Raw genomic sequence first — 14,021 nt, forward strand, 5'->3', positions numbered from 1 at the left:
ACATGTGAGAAGCCCTCAGGGTCACACAGCATGGCCACTGGGCCGCTCCAGGCCCCCGAGGTACAAGTAGCCAGCAGGGACCCCTGGGAGCCTGCGCCCGCCCTGGCCCACTCTGGCTATGAACCCTCCCAGCACGAGTCCTCCAGGAGGACCCGCTGAGACCAGGGCATGTGGAGCTGCCTGGCCTCAAGGCTCCTGCCCACCTTCTGACCTCTGTGATGGGGAAGAGGGGTCGGGGTCAGCAGCCAGGAGCCTCTCCAGGGCCAGAGACCTGCACTGGGCCTCGCAGGGCAATGGCAACAGTGCTCAGGGCCACTGTCCCTCTTGGTGCTGGGTCCTAGCTCCTTAGCTGCCCACGGCACACCAGACCTCAGGGGATGACCACAGACCCTGCGGCCACAGGGCTGCACCGATGCTCTGAGGCACACTTGTCCCCGTCACAGGCCGGCACTGCCCCCTCTTCCCATGGGGTGAGCGGGCCGCCTCCAAGAGGAAAATCCCCCATAGTTTAGTCAGAAAGGTGCTGTGCCAGTGTTCAGAGCAACACTCAGCCCGCACGGCCGCCTGGGGCCAGGTCCCTCTCCTGGGCCTTGCTTCATGGCGTCCCCTGTGGGAGAGCAGAGGATCGGCAGAGGGTCAGCAACCTGAGGGCACCCGGGGCTCGCTCCCCACATGCAAGGCCCGTGGCCTCAAAGGCAGGACTAGTGGGTCTCGGCTCCCTTGCTGACTTCTTAGGGAAATGTCGGGCTTTCAGAAACTGAGTTGAGGACTCAGTAAGACTGACTCCTCTACTTTTGGAAAATGCACCTACTGCCAGCCAACTTGCCGACCAGCGTGTTCATTTGGCTATAACCTATCACACGTGGGCCCAAATGTGAGCTCCAAGACAGACCACACAGGAGAACTGGCACTTTCAAAGTCAGGGGGCAAGAGCCAGCCAAGCAGTCAAAACAGTGTGGTGGGCACGCTTGTCACCCAGCACTCGGGAGGCTGAGATGGGAGGGCGCAGCTCGAGGCCAGCCCCAGTGCTTAGTGAGGCCTCTGCAACTCAGTGAGACCCTGTGTCAAAGCAAAATAAAAAATAGGGCTGGGGTGTAGCTCAGAGGTAGGATGCCCCTGGGTTCCATCCCCAGCACCGCACACACACACAAATCACCGTGACCTTGGGAAAGGCCGAGCTAAATGTTGGAATAGTTCCAGGCGAGCACGCAGCCCCTCCGGCCCTCACGGCCTCCGTGGGCGCTGTGAGTGGAGGGCTTCCCCTCTGCTCCCTCTCAGGGAATCTAGACCACGACTTGGCAAAACGACTCTTCTTCAAATGCAGGCTTCATGCAGTGCTTTGGTTGAGGCTGGTGGGCCCGCCCGGTCTCCCCACGCGTTGGCCCCTCGTCCCACAGAGCTGCTCTGGCCTCTGGCCCCACTGGGCTGTGGCCCCTCCAGCTCCGTCCACTCCGGGGCGGCCTGGTCAGGAGGCCAAGTGAACGGCATTCTGGCCTTTTGCTTTCGCTCAAATCTGTTGTCCCCAGAGGATCTTGGACAATTTTGCCTCAAAGAGGGGAAAGTGGGCCATAGGGAGGCGTCTATGAGGAGCACGGGGCCACGAGCCCCCGAGGACCCCGGTGGCGGGCCACGAGAGAGTCCTGCTCAACTTCAGAGCCAGCTGCATGCAGCTGGGGGCCCGGGCCCACGGGGCCAGGCAGCCACAGGCTCAGTCCTGCGGAGACCTTGGCTCCTGGTTGGTGAGGTGGGGGGTCGGCATGCAGGTGGTGTTTGTGGGGACCCTGGTGCCCTTTGAGTGTGCCAGTCTTGGTTTGTGGACATCTCCTTTTTACTTAAGTCAGGATTAGTACTGCTACAACGTGTATGAGGCCAGTAGAGGGGCCTACAAGTAGACGGGCGGGCTCCGCGCGAAGGAGACGGCTGCTGGCCTGCTGCTCTCTTTCCACCCTGCGAGGCGCTGGGCGTCGCCAGCTCCTCCTCCAGAGCAGCCGTGGCCCCTGCCACAGAACTGGCTGGCCGGCAGTCTCAGGTCCGCCTGGGCGATGTCCGGCACTGGTGCCGGGGCCGGCTGGGGCCCTGTGGGGCCGCACAGACCCTCTGCTGGCCTGCCAGTCAGCGTGGCGGAGGGACCGAGGCAGGGTGGTTGCTCCTCCGGAACAGAGGAGCAAGTCTTGCAGGCCAAGACTTCTCGGATCCCAGGCTCTCGGAGAGCTGACCCCGACCTCCCTGTGAGCCTCTCCCTCCTGCTCCCCCAACTCTGCAGAGTCATCCTCCCCAACACACACACACACACACACACACACACACACACACACACTACACGCCAACATGCCACATACACAGATGTGCAAACACACTACACAGACACACAGAGATATAAACACATAAACCCACAGCAACAGGTGCATGCTACATGTGGACACACCACAGACACACCAAGATGTACTCACGCCACACACACTCACACACCGCCCAAGCCGCGCTCATGCCCCGCTGGGCCCGCCCTGGATTGCCAAGCGGCCTCACCGTGTGGTGCGCCCCAAAGCTGTGTGGGCCTGTCTCTCGTACCTGACACGTCCTCCACACTGCCTGGCGTGTGGAACATCTAACTTTAACCATAAGTGCTTGTTGGAGTTTTGATTGTAAGCTGAATGAGATCCAATCCCTGGTCAAAGAGTGCTCAGGGAGCTGCTCGAGAGTGAGTCCCGCTGGACTCCCAGTTTTGCTCCGGCCTGGGGTGGCCATCAGAAAGCCGGACACAGGGCACACTCTCCCGGCTGCTCACACCCGCGCCTCTGTGAGTTATGCTTGATGTCAGGCCTCTGGCTTCCGGAGAGGGCAAGACAAAGGCCATCTGGCCCAACAGCGTCTGGTATCTTTTGTAACACGCAGCTGAAGACTTCCCTCACCCTGTCACTCGGCGTCGTTCACACGGGGTCCACAGGGTGAATTCCGCTTGTGCCTGGTTCCAGGAGGAAATTCTACTGCTGCAGATAAATAGTTAGCATGCTTCCTGCTGTCAGAAATGAAGGCTAAGTAACTCTGGGCGCGTCTCTCTGCGCTGCGGCTAGACAAGAGAGAGCCAGATTGACTGCCTGTGTGTGGATTTGCTCAGCCGCGGGTCCAGGAGAGCTCACTCCTGCGTCTTCACTTTCTGCTCAAGTGTCTCTTGCTCGCAGATGTGGGGGCCTGGGGCCACCTGGGGAGCACTCGCTGCCCAATGATGTGGCCTGCTTGCTGCTGGTGCCGGCCTATGGGAGCAAACGGGAACCGGGCTGCACTCAGCTCTGACGCGCTTGCAGGTGAGTGTAAAACAGCTACAGCAATAAGCAACTCTAAACTGCAGGCTGAACGGAGAGGCCAGGAGCCCCGGAGGAGGAGCCGTGGGGAGAGGGAGGCTCCAGGCGGGCCTGGCTTTGCAGCTACCGTGGGAAGAGGAGAGTGTCGGGAAGAATCTGAAATCGCAAAGGAAGCCATCTTCTGTTGCACAGTTCCTCACCCTGGCGAGGCTGGAACTCCCTGGCGGCAGGCACTGGGTCGTGCCCTGGTGGGTTCCAGTGCTGGGCACGGTGCCCTGGGAAGATGCAGCTGGACGGACTCTCAAGCTAGGCTGCCTGGCTTTGTGTCCTTGGCTGAGCCAGGCCAGGCAGTTACTCACTCCACTGGGCCTCGTGCAAGGTAGAAGCAACAGTGGTGTCCACCGCACGGGGCCGTGGCCAGCACTGAAGAGGAGGAGACGATGGCGTGGGGAGTGCTCCGGGAGCTCACCCTCGGCAGCGGGGCCGCCAGCACGGCAAAGCGGCCGCGCACAGTGGAATCCAGCCAGCCCACTGCCAATCCCCAGTGGCCGACGCTAGAAGCGCTGGCGCCCGGCTGCTCCTGACAGCCGCCGTGGCTGCTGCATGTTGACAGTGCCCTCAGAGCTGGCCACTGGCCCTTCTCTTCAAGGGCAAGCCCAGCTCTGGCAGCCACATCCAGGGAGCTCGCGGGCCTGGCTTCCTCCGGCCCCTTTTCTGTTCTCATTGGCTTCTGCCCACTGGTTTTCTAGAGGACTGGGGTTTGATACATGCTAATGATTCCTGATGCACCTTGGGCAGGTGACGAACAAAGAGAGCCATGATCTATGCTTTCAGTCAGGAAGGAGAGTGGAAAGGACACACACACTGCACACACTGCTCACACATGCTCACACTTGCTCACACATGCATACACTGATCACACATGCACACACATGCACACACATGTACACACTGCACACACTGCTCATACATGTACACATTGCACACACATGCACACACATGCACACACATGCACACACTGCTCACACATGCACACACATGCACACTGCTCACACATGCACACACTGCTCACACGCACCCCCCAAACTCGGAAGGCGTTGTCTGTGTGCCAGTGAGGTGGTGGTGTTTAACTGCTGCTCTCTGAGAAAGAGACAAAACCTGGATTTATGACATTTGTCCATTTCTTGCTGTAAATTCTCTCCCCAGGACTGGTCCCAGCTACCCATATGACGTCACTGGGTATGGACCTGGGAAGAGATGCTGGACATTCCCAGGTGGACACATGTCCAGCGCGCAGGAACAGTGGCGCCGTCACCTCCAGAGTGCACACAAGAGCAAAACGCAGCAAACTGGGAAGTGGATTCTGAGTGATCGCTGTTTTGTTTTAAATATAACTGATTCAGTTTTAAGCTTACATGATGTGTGTGTGTGTGTGTGTGTGTATGTGTGTGTGTGTGTGTGTGTAAGTCTGGGGATGGAACCCAGAGGCATTCGACCTCTGAGCTACAGCCCCGGCCCTATTTATTATTCTTTATTTTGAAACCAGGTCTCACTAAGTTGCAGAGGGCTTCACTAAGTAGCTGAAGCTGTCTGCCAACCGTGATCCTCTGGTCTCAACCTCCTGAATGCTGGAGGCCACCACGCCCGGCTTAAGCTTACATAATTTGATTTCAATATCAACTGTGTTTCATGACAGTCCCCAAATTCCTGAAATGTTAACAGTCGGCTCTCCCACTGCGGAATGGGCTGGCTCCAGCACAGCCCTGGATGGCTCCCCCGTCACTCAGTGACGATTTCCAAACTGTGCCCCCAGTCACACTAAGTTTGTTCCACTGCTCTGCCTTAGTGCAGAGCTCCTTGGGTGCACAACTGCGTGTGCACAGAGAGACGTGCTCTTACTCATGACACACGGGAACCTCTCCTGCTCAGGCTGTTCCCTCCCCATGGCACACCCCAAACCAAACCCAAAGGCAAGGAACAGTCTCACCTGCGTGAACACCTGGGATCAGGTAGGTGGAAACACAAACAAGAAGGGACAAAGAGTATTGGAGATGGAGGGTGAGAGGAGGCGGGGAGGAGGAGGAGTGGACAAAAGGAGTAAAAAGGAGTACGGATAAACAGGGAGCGGGTCCAGGACGACCGCGGGAGCGCCGGTTGTGTCTAGCCATTTCGACCAGCTGGGCGTGGATGGGAAGCGCCCCATCTGCTGTGTGGTCACCTGGGACCCCTGAGCACTGGCGGCTTCAGATCTCCACCAGACACCCTCCTGAGGAGTTTGGACGCCAACCTGGCACTTAATCTCGAAACGGCAGCTGGGAGATGTTAACACTTCTTCTCTAATTGGGAGAGCATGCTTTTAAAAACAAATAGGCATTTCAAATGCTCTTAATTAGACCTCCAGCCAAAGTGGTTTCTGTTTGAAGTTTGCTGATTACTTCAGGCAGAGCTGGGCCTGCTGACCCTGACACCTGCCGCAGTCCTGAAGAAGGCTCTCTGGGAGATGTGCGGAGGGACCCAGGCGCCAGGGTGCAATTGAGAACATGCGCAGAGGGACCTGGGCGCCAGGCTGCAAAGGGCAGCAGGCAGTGCCTCCCAAAGGCCAGGAGTGCCTGCCCAGCCCACGGCCAGTCCTGGGAGGTCCTGGCTGGGCGGAGCTGGACAGAGCACCCATCGCCCTGAAGGTCGTGGGAAGGCTTGCCAGGTCCCTGGAGCTGCGTGGAATTTTTCACATCATTATTTCTCCTGAGCCAGAGTCATGGAAGCTCAGGAAGAGGCCAGATGTCTGTGGGTGAGCATGGCTGGGAGGCTCTAGGGTGTAGAACGCCCCTGAGGAGCTCCTATGCAGTGTTCAGAGTTGATATGGTTCAATGACCAGGGCTGCAATCTCAGCAGTAGGTAAATGTGGATCTTCCTGGTAGTAGCCAGGGTCCACAGGGCGTGCTGGGCCTTGGGATGACGCGTACTTTCTCCTCCCCATGCCTCCTCTCTTGCGTCCAGCCTCCATGATGTGAGAGCAAACCCCTGAACTCCCGTCCCCCCGCTTCCCGCTGCCGCCATGCCCTGAGACCCAAGATCCCCGGCCTCACATGGACAAACCCCAAATCCCTAAGGAGACTCTGAGCAAATAGATCTCCCTTTCTCTAAATTGTGTGGTCAGTTACAGGGACACAGCAGTGAGGCTGTTGGCGAAGAGGTCCAGAGAGTGGACTGGACACGTCTTCCCAAAGCACTCATTCTGCCCGCCCACTAGCTCTGCCAGCCGGGCTCCGGGCAGCCCGGCTCCTGGCTGGGGAAGGCACCAGGTAGGCTCACTGTACTACGTAAGCACTACGTAGTACACTGGCAGGGCATGCACTACGGCCCTGGCAAGGGTGGGCAGGCCGCCTGGTGCTCCATCCCAGGGAGGCCCGCAGCACGGAGCTCCTGGCAGCGTGGCCTGGCCTGCTTGTCCGCTGTTCCTGGTATAATCAGTGCTATTACATGTGATCAGTATTATTAAAATGAAACAACTAAAAATAAAAAAAAAAAAAATGAAACAACTAACCCCCTTTGCAGTCCAAGTCACTGGGGTCAAGCGGGGGTCCTTGTGCTGGCCTGAGCACTGGATTTCTCTGCTTGCAGGCCACTGCGGGCCCAGGCTGCTTGCACACAGGTGGTTGGCCCTGGCTAGCTGGACAGAACGCCAGCCTTCCAGAGAGCCACACTGCCACCAGGTGCTCCTTGGGTCACACACAGTGCAGCCCTTCCTGCAGGTGACTGCTGTTTAAAAGTGTGCAGGGCCTCTTGGGATAGCACCGTATGGGTTTAGTGTGCACATCAAGGTACTGAAGCTTCAGACAGCAGACAGCCTGAGGCTAAGCACAGCGGGCTGGGCCAGAGAGAACTGGGCTGGAATCCTCCTCCAGCACTTGCTGGCTACATGACCGTGGGCACATGCTTGAACCCCCTCCAGCCGGTCAGTGCAGCTGTCTCTGCGGGCTGCTGTGAGGCTGAGGGGCTCAGAGCGCAGACGTTCAGGCCCAGGCGGCTCCGTTTCCATCACTAGCTGTCACTGTTTAGTTGGGTGGTAGCTCTGGAAAGCTCAGAGTGGGACACAGAGGCCCCCGGGAGTGCGGCGGACAAGGAAGGTAGGGGCCAGGTGCTGACAGCCCGGAGCACCTGGGGGAAGCGACACTCTGACCTTCCTGCACCTCGGGTTTCCATGGCTCCCTCTCCGTGGCCTCAGCTCCTCCGTGGGCACCCTGGCCTTCCTGCTCCCCCTGGGTTTCCTTGGGCCTTGTCTCTCCACCTTCCTGCTGATTCTGCTCTGTACTCACCGAGAGCCACTTGCTGGATATGCCTCTGCGTGATTTCTTCTTTCAGGTGACCTGTCGAAGACACAGAGGAAGACTACCAGTGAGCTTCCAAGGGGCCGGGGGAAGGAGGCCTCACCTCAGCATCCTGTGGAAGGGAGGGGGAAAGCAGGCAGGGTTAGGGCGTCAAGGCAGGCGCAGCTCCGGGAGCAGCCCCTCCGTGCAGGGTGGTGCTGCGGGAGGGGCCGCAGAGGGGCAGCGCCGGCAAGTCCAAGCAAAGGCACGCTTCACCTTGGTGGGGGGGCCAACCGCTTCGCATGGTCATCTCAGCCCGCCAGGTGCAGCCTTTGCTAGGACCCTACCCTCTTATATATCTGCCAGGTGCTACCTAATAGCACCGGGAGATAGGATTTGGTCTTCTGATGTATGGGGACACTTCTGTTTTAAGCTATCTGAAGCTGTGTCAAATAAAAGAGAGTGGTTTTCATTGACAGTGCCACTCACAGCTGATCCCGGGTTTGGAACCCACATGGCTCTAGGCTGCGGTAGTGAAGCTGCTGCTTTCTTAGTGACGGCTCGAGGGAGAGCCACGTGCTGTACAGTGCCGAAGCACGGGGCTGTTCTGGGGCTGCCTGCACGGGAGACATCAGGGACACGGAAGCCACGCAGAAGGCGGCGATGGGTGGGCAGGGGCGGAAGGCGTGCCGTGGGAGACCTGGCGCTGAGGCGGCAGGGAGAGAGGAGGTACGCCGGTGAGGGCTGTACTTGGAATCTGAATGTCGTCAGATGGATGGGAGAGCAAGTTCACTCCATCTTACTCCCGAGGGCAGAGGTCAAGTGAAATAAGGCAGACTCGCTGGGCATGGCGGTGCACACCTGTAATTCTGCTTCTTGGGAGGTTGAGACAAGAGGATCACAGGTTGGAGGACGGCCTCAGCAACTCAGCAAGACCCTGTTTCACAATTAAAAAAGGAGCCAAGTGTGGTGGTGCACGTTTGTCATCCCAGCACTCGGGAGGCTGAGGCAGGAGGATCTTGGTTTGCTGACAGCCTCAGCTACTTAGTGAGGCCTCTGCAACTCAGTGAGACCCTGTTGCAAAATAAAGAATAAAAAAATAGGGCTGGGAATGTAGCTCAGAGGTAGAATGCCCCCCGGGTTCCATTCCCAGTACTACACAAGAAAAAAAAAAAAGGAAATGAAAACGCTGGGATGTAGCTCAGGGGTAGAATGGTCCTGGGTTCCATCTCCAGTATCATCATCACCACCATTATAATAAAATAAAATTAAAAACTAAAGGCAGCCTTGAGGGTGCAACCAGGAGGAAGAAAGAGCTCACAGTGGGCCTGTTGTGAAATGGGTCCTGCTGTCCTCCAGTGGACCAGTCCCCTGGGCTCCGCAGAGGGACCTTCCTGCAGGTGCTGGGTGAGGGCCAGGTGCTGTCTGGGCTTTAGAGCGGGCTGCTGGCCTGGGTGGGCATGCGCACATCCAAGGGCCAGCTCTGCACATTTCTCACGCTGTGTCGTCTGCCCGCGTGGGGATGTGTCTGGGGGTCTGGGGTGTGTCTGGGGGTCTGGGGGCTCCATTGCTCCAGTATCCAGTGTGCTTCTTCTCTCACACAAAGTGTGCAGCACACCTCCAGGGCTACGGCTGGACTGCGAACCGGGGAGACGAGCAGACCGTGAGGGCGAGAGAAGGGCAGAGGAGAGGGCGGCCCTGGCCCTGGGGAAGCCCACCGAGGGTGACGCGTTCCGTCCCAGTGGCACAGCGGGTCTTGCTCTCATGGGTGAGGAGAGCTCGCCACGCGTGGAAGTCCAGGGCATGCTGTAATGTTACATGGAGGTGGCGGAGGACACCCAGCCTCACCTCCCACACGTGAGGCGGCCCCCAAGTGGCAGGTGCCCGGCTGTCCCATGGAGGAAGCCGTACAGAAGGAGCCCCTCGTGTGGAGCTGACACTAGCGACCGGGGACATGCTGCTGGCCTGATGTCCTCCACACGGGCGTAGAAAGGGCCCTCTCTTCCTGCCAGGCAGCGTGCCCATGTCTGCGGACGCTAGCTTTCTCTGTGTAGCTTTGTTTTGGTTTCTGGGGACTGAAGCCAGGGCCTTGCGTACACGAGGCGGGCACTCACCCCCCTAGCCGCCCCAGCCCCACTTTCTCCACTGGGATCGGGTTGGGCATCGCTGGTCCTTAGCCGTCCCCCCAGGCCAGCAGAGGACTGGCAAGTCTGCCCCCTGACTGCACGTGTGCTGTTCTTACTGGTGAGGATGATTCAAAGAGGGCGCCACCGATCGGCCTGAGCAGTGGCCGCACCCGATTCTGCCTGGGGAAGCGGAGTCCTGGCTCAGAGGCAGCACTGAGGATCCTGGGGCCGCAGGAAACGGCCACCCCGGGCCCGCTGCAGCCGCAGTGGGCGCTCCCCAGCTGGGTGATGTGTTGCCGGCTGGAGGACCTCCAAGGCACAGAACACAGTCATGCTTCAAGAGAGAAGGGCCCTTGGTCACTGAGGGTGCCTCTGTGCCTGGCACCGGCCACCGAGGGCCTGCTCGTCAGGCAGATGGAGGGCCAGGGCGCTGTGGTGCCTGCCTGTCTTGGGTGTCTGGTGAGGCTCCCTACACTGCGGGCTCGCATGCCAGGGGACAGCCTTGCAGTGAGCTGGGATAGCGACCTGCTCCACTACACACACGGGGTGGGGGGGTTCCTCCCTGGAAAACTGCCGCCCTGGCCGGTCGCAGAGCAGCCTTAAGCCTTGCCCACAGCAGAAACTTAGCCCAGTGGGGAAGGGCTGAGATGACCTTGCCCCCTAAGGGCTCTGCTGTGGACTGGAGGGCTAGGCTCCTCCACAGCCAGCTTGCTAAGGGGATGAAGAAGGGGTTTGCCAGAGGGAGAGTTCCATAAACCCCACACACATCAACGCTCTCAAAACAGTGAGGACTCCCTAGAGGACAACCTTTAGTTCTTTTTTTTCTTTTTCACTACTGGGGATGGAACCCAGGGGCATTCTACCTCTGAGCTCCACCCCCAGCCCTACTTTTTTATTTTATTTACTTATTTATTTCTGCGGTACTGGGGACAGAACCCAGGGGCATTCTACCTCCGAGCTCCACCCCCAGCCCTATATTTTATTCTTTATTTTGAAACAGGGTCTCACTGAGTTGCAGAGGTTCTCATTAAGTAGCTGAGGCTGTCCGCGAACCGCGATCCTCCCGTCTCAGCCTCTGGAATGCTGGGATTACGAGCGTGGGCCACCACGCCTGGCTAAAACATAATTCTTGGTGATGTTAAACCTAACTTCCTAAGGAGAGGGACCGGGGAACGGTGCAGGGGAGGGAGGCACAGTTCAGATGAAGCTGTGCTAGGTGTGCAGCTCACCACCAATCTCACTGGTGTTTACGGGGAGGGGAGGGCAGCAGGGCGGGCTCCGCCGGGCACACACGCCCGTGGCACATCTGTGTGTGTGACTGAGCCTCACGACGATGTGCAATTGCATCACAGCCTATGACACTCAGCTCTGGTGCGTGTCTGCCAGTCCTCCATGTGGCGGAGTTCTTAGGGGTCCCCAGCAAGCCCCCCGCGTGGCCTTGGCTGCTGCCTGCTGCCCTCAGCTGCGGCTCTGTGAGCTGCAGCACCTTGTGCTCTGTGGGTCTTGCGAAGGCAGGGGTCGAGGGCTGCAGATCAGCAAGCACCAGCGTGCTGTCCTGGCCTGGGTTCTGAGGCACAGCCCCATCCGACGTGGAAAGAGATAAAAGGGACGCAGCGCTCCCAGCCGGAGGCAGGAGAGGAGAAGTAGGAGCCCAATAGGGTGGACACTGCCAGGGCAGGGCGGGCACAAGGCTGTCTCTTCCTTCCCGCACTGGACACACCTCCCCTCTGACCCCTTAACTGATGGAGTGGGTGGCAGCAGGGGCAGGGTGCCCCAGTCTGCGGCACTCAGAGGAGATGCGCAGCTTAGATGGCGCCGTGGGCGGGCCTGTGCAGGGGGCACACCATATAGGGTCTGGGTCCCTGTCACCAAGCACTTTGTAGGAGACGTGGTGCCATCGTGTGGAACCAACTGATTTTAGACATGAATAACCGGGTTTTGGGACACAACAATTTCCTTTAAGCTTCAGTTTTGTTTGGCACGCATGTTGATTTGAGATCATTCACCAAGACAGAGTGCTATGGCCGGCCCAGAGGGGAGCTGTGTACTTCCCGCTCTCCCGGAGGGCGAATGCAGCTGCTCCTGCGATTTCCTGCGCCTTACTGAGGATGTTTATTTTGCCATCAAGCAATAAGTATTTATTGCTTACTTGCTACATGTTAAGAGCTATGCTCTAAGTACTGTGGAAATATATAAACAAGTGAGTAGAAGGAAAACTTTTAGTCTGAGAAAGGCAGTAAGCACCCTGTGGCGATCAGCAAGGAGGCGGCTCATACGCTCGCTTCGCCGGCGCCCGTGGCTGGCCCTGCCCGGCCGCCATGCCTGGTGTGTTAGTTTGTGTGCCCGAGGCAGGCTGGCTTGACAAAGACAAGAGGCTTATTGAGCTCTCAGTTGTTGAGGCTGAAAGTCCAAACTGAACGGTGCCAGTTCTTCTGAGGGCCCCACTCAGCTGTGCCACCTCAAGGCAGAAGAAGGTATCGCATCACCAAACAGGAAGAGAGGCCAGGGTTCCACACCCCTTCTGAGGGCACGCCCCCAACGACCCAAGGACCTCCCGATAGGCCCCGCCTCTAAAGGTGCCACTCCTAGCCCTGCCACGTTGAAGTTCCTGCGCTCAACACAAGACCTTCTGGGCACACATTTGGACCATATCCAAAGCTGGCTCGTTTTCCTGCTGACTTTGAGCGTTACTCTTCAGAACAGCACACTAGGCAAGATAATTAATTGCTAGGAATTGGGTGAAGATGAAGAAACGGCTTTGCCATTTTGGTTATATTAGGACATAATTACAAATTTGGAGGTGGCCAGAATTGAGATCTGCCATTTCTTAGTTGGGTGGACTATTTAACCTCTCAAAGCCTCAATCTCATTATTTAAAAACGGGGACAACAACTGATTTGCTCTAATATCAGCTTTACTGTATCACAAAATTCCTAGAAGGAGTGAGGGCTAATATACCAGCAGACGCAATATCCCATGCTAGTGTTAGGAATCAAGGCACCTGCAGAAAGGTTGAAAGGGCACCGGCTTATTTAGGCCAAGCTGCTAGTGTCAAAACAGAGGGGAGATAAGTTTAGAAGAAGGAAAGATACTTTAAGAAAAATACCTTATCACAGGGAACACCACAGGGGTGTTAAGGATGGCTGAGAAAGGCTGAAGGTAACGACTGGGACCATCGTGCATAGAAGGCCCAGCACACATGGCTTGGGACAGGAGCTGGAGGGACGGCTGGGAGGGGACGGCTGAGTCTTGTTCAGACTGAAGTGGGGGGCCTAGGTAATTACTAGGGGCTTTGGACCCAGGTAAAATCCAGTCTTCTGTTTGATTATACTACTTTAGCATTCCAGTACACTTAAATTACAATAAACATCAGTAGTGGAACTGGGGTGTGAAGAGAATACTTAAACTGTGTTTCCTGCCTGAGGGGCTCTTTGAGAAATGGGAGGTCTAGTTAGTGGTTCCGAATCCAGAGTGTTGATTTCAGCTGTGACGTATGGAGCTAGTTTCTTTGTACTAACACAGCGAGTCTGTGATAACCAAAATGTTAGGCCCCTACAGGCTGTTTGTAAAAATAATGGGCCTGGAACAAATTAAGTGTATAATCCTCAGATGGATTTCCAACAAACAAGAGTATGTAAATCCTTTGAAGGCTTAAATCAGGAAATTCATCTCCTCTTTGCTAACAGATATTTCATCAGTCTTTTATCAAACTTGTTGGTATCATTTGAAAATCTATTGAACCAGAAACCACCCTTCCCACCACAGTAACGCTGGGTAAAATCACAAGGAGACCATCAGGAAGACTGCCGGCTAGACCACAGGACGAGCTTCGAAGGCCTGAAGCTGGGCAGAGAGGCCAAAGTGAGGGTGCCGGCCCGGCTTCCGGAGGAGGGAACTCAAAGCACACTGGCAAAGCAGGCCTCAGAGCTGAGGGCGACTGGGGGAGCACTCGGGACCCTGTGTGGGGCTCAGGCTCCCATCCCCTCCCATCAGGCAGCCCCTGGAGGAGGAGAGGCGCAAGCCCAGCCTCCCTCCTGCTGCTGAGCCCAGCTGCTCACTGACTGACTCTACGATCCGACCCCCCATGTCCCCAGTGCTGCCAGGAGCAGCCTTTGTTAGGGCGGGTTCTGGGCTGGGGGCCCAGAGGGTGTGCCAGCCACAGAGGAATGCGCACAGAGAAAGAGTGGAGAGACAAATGAGATATGTTTCAGCAAAAATGGGCCTGCTCGCGAAAACGCCAAGATATATGAATTGACTGCTAAAAAAGATAGCAAAGCCAGCAGCTGGAA

The 14,021-nt window shown here is 57.3% G+C and overlaps 1 protein-coding gene across 1 annotated transcript in view; it reads right to left on the reverse strand.

Annotated features, from left to right (window-relative positions):
• Nucleotides 1-14,021, reverse strand: part of KIF6 (kinesin family member 6) — a gene marked incomplete at both ends in the record, with an annotated part of 233,793 nt that overhangs the window by 19,695 nt on the left and 200,077 nt on the right. Inside the window, one exon of the mRNA XM_080700569.1 lies at nucleotides 7,616-7,666. Coding sequence (XP_080556695.1) covers nucleotides 7,616-7,666 — 51 coding nt within the window. The remainder of the gene's footprint in view (nucleotides 1-7,615; nucleotides 7,667-14,021) is intronic.

The sequence above is a fragment of the Muscardinus avellanarius genome (assembly GCF_963383645.1).
Source record: "Muscardinus avellanarius genome assembly, chromosome: 8".
Classification (NCBI taxonomy): Eukaryota; Metazoa; Chordata; class Mammalia; order Rodentia; family Gliridae; genus Muscardinus; species Muscardinus avellanarius.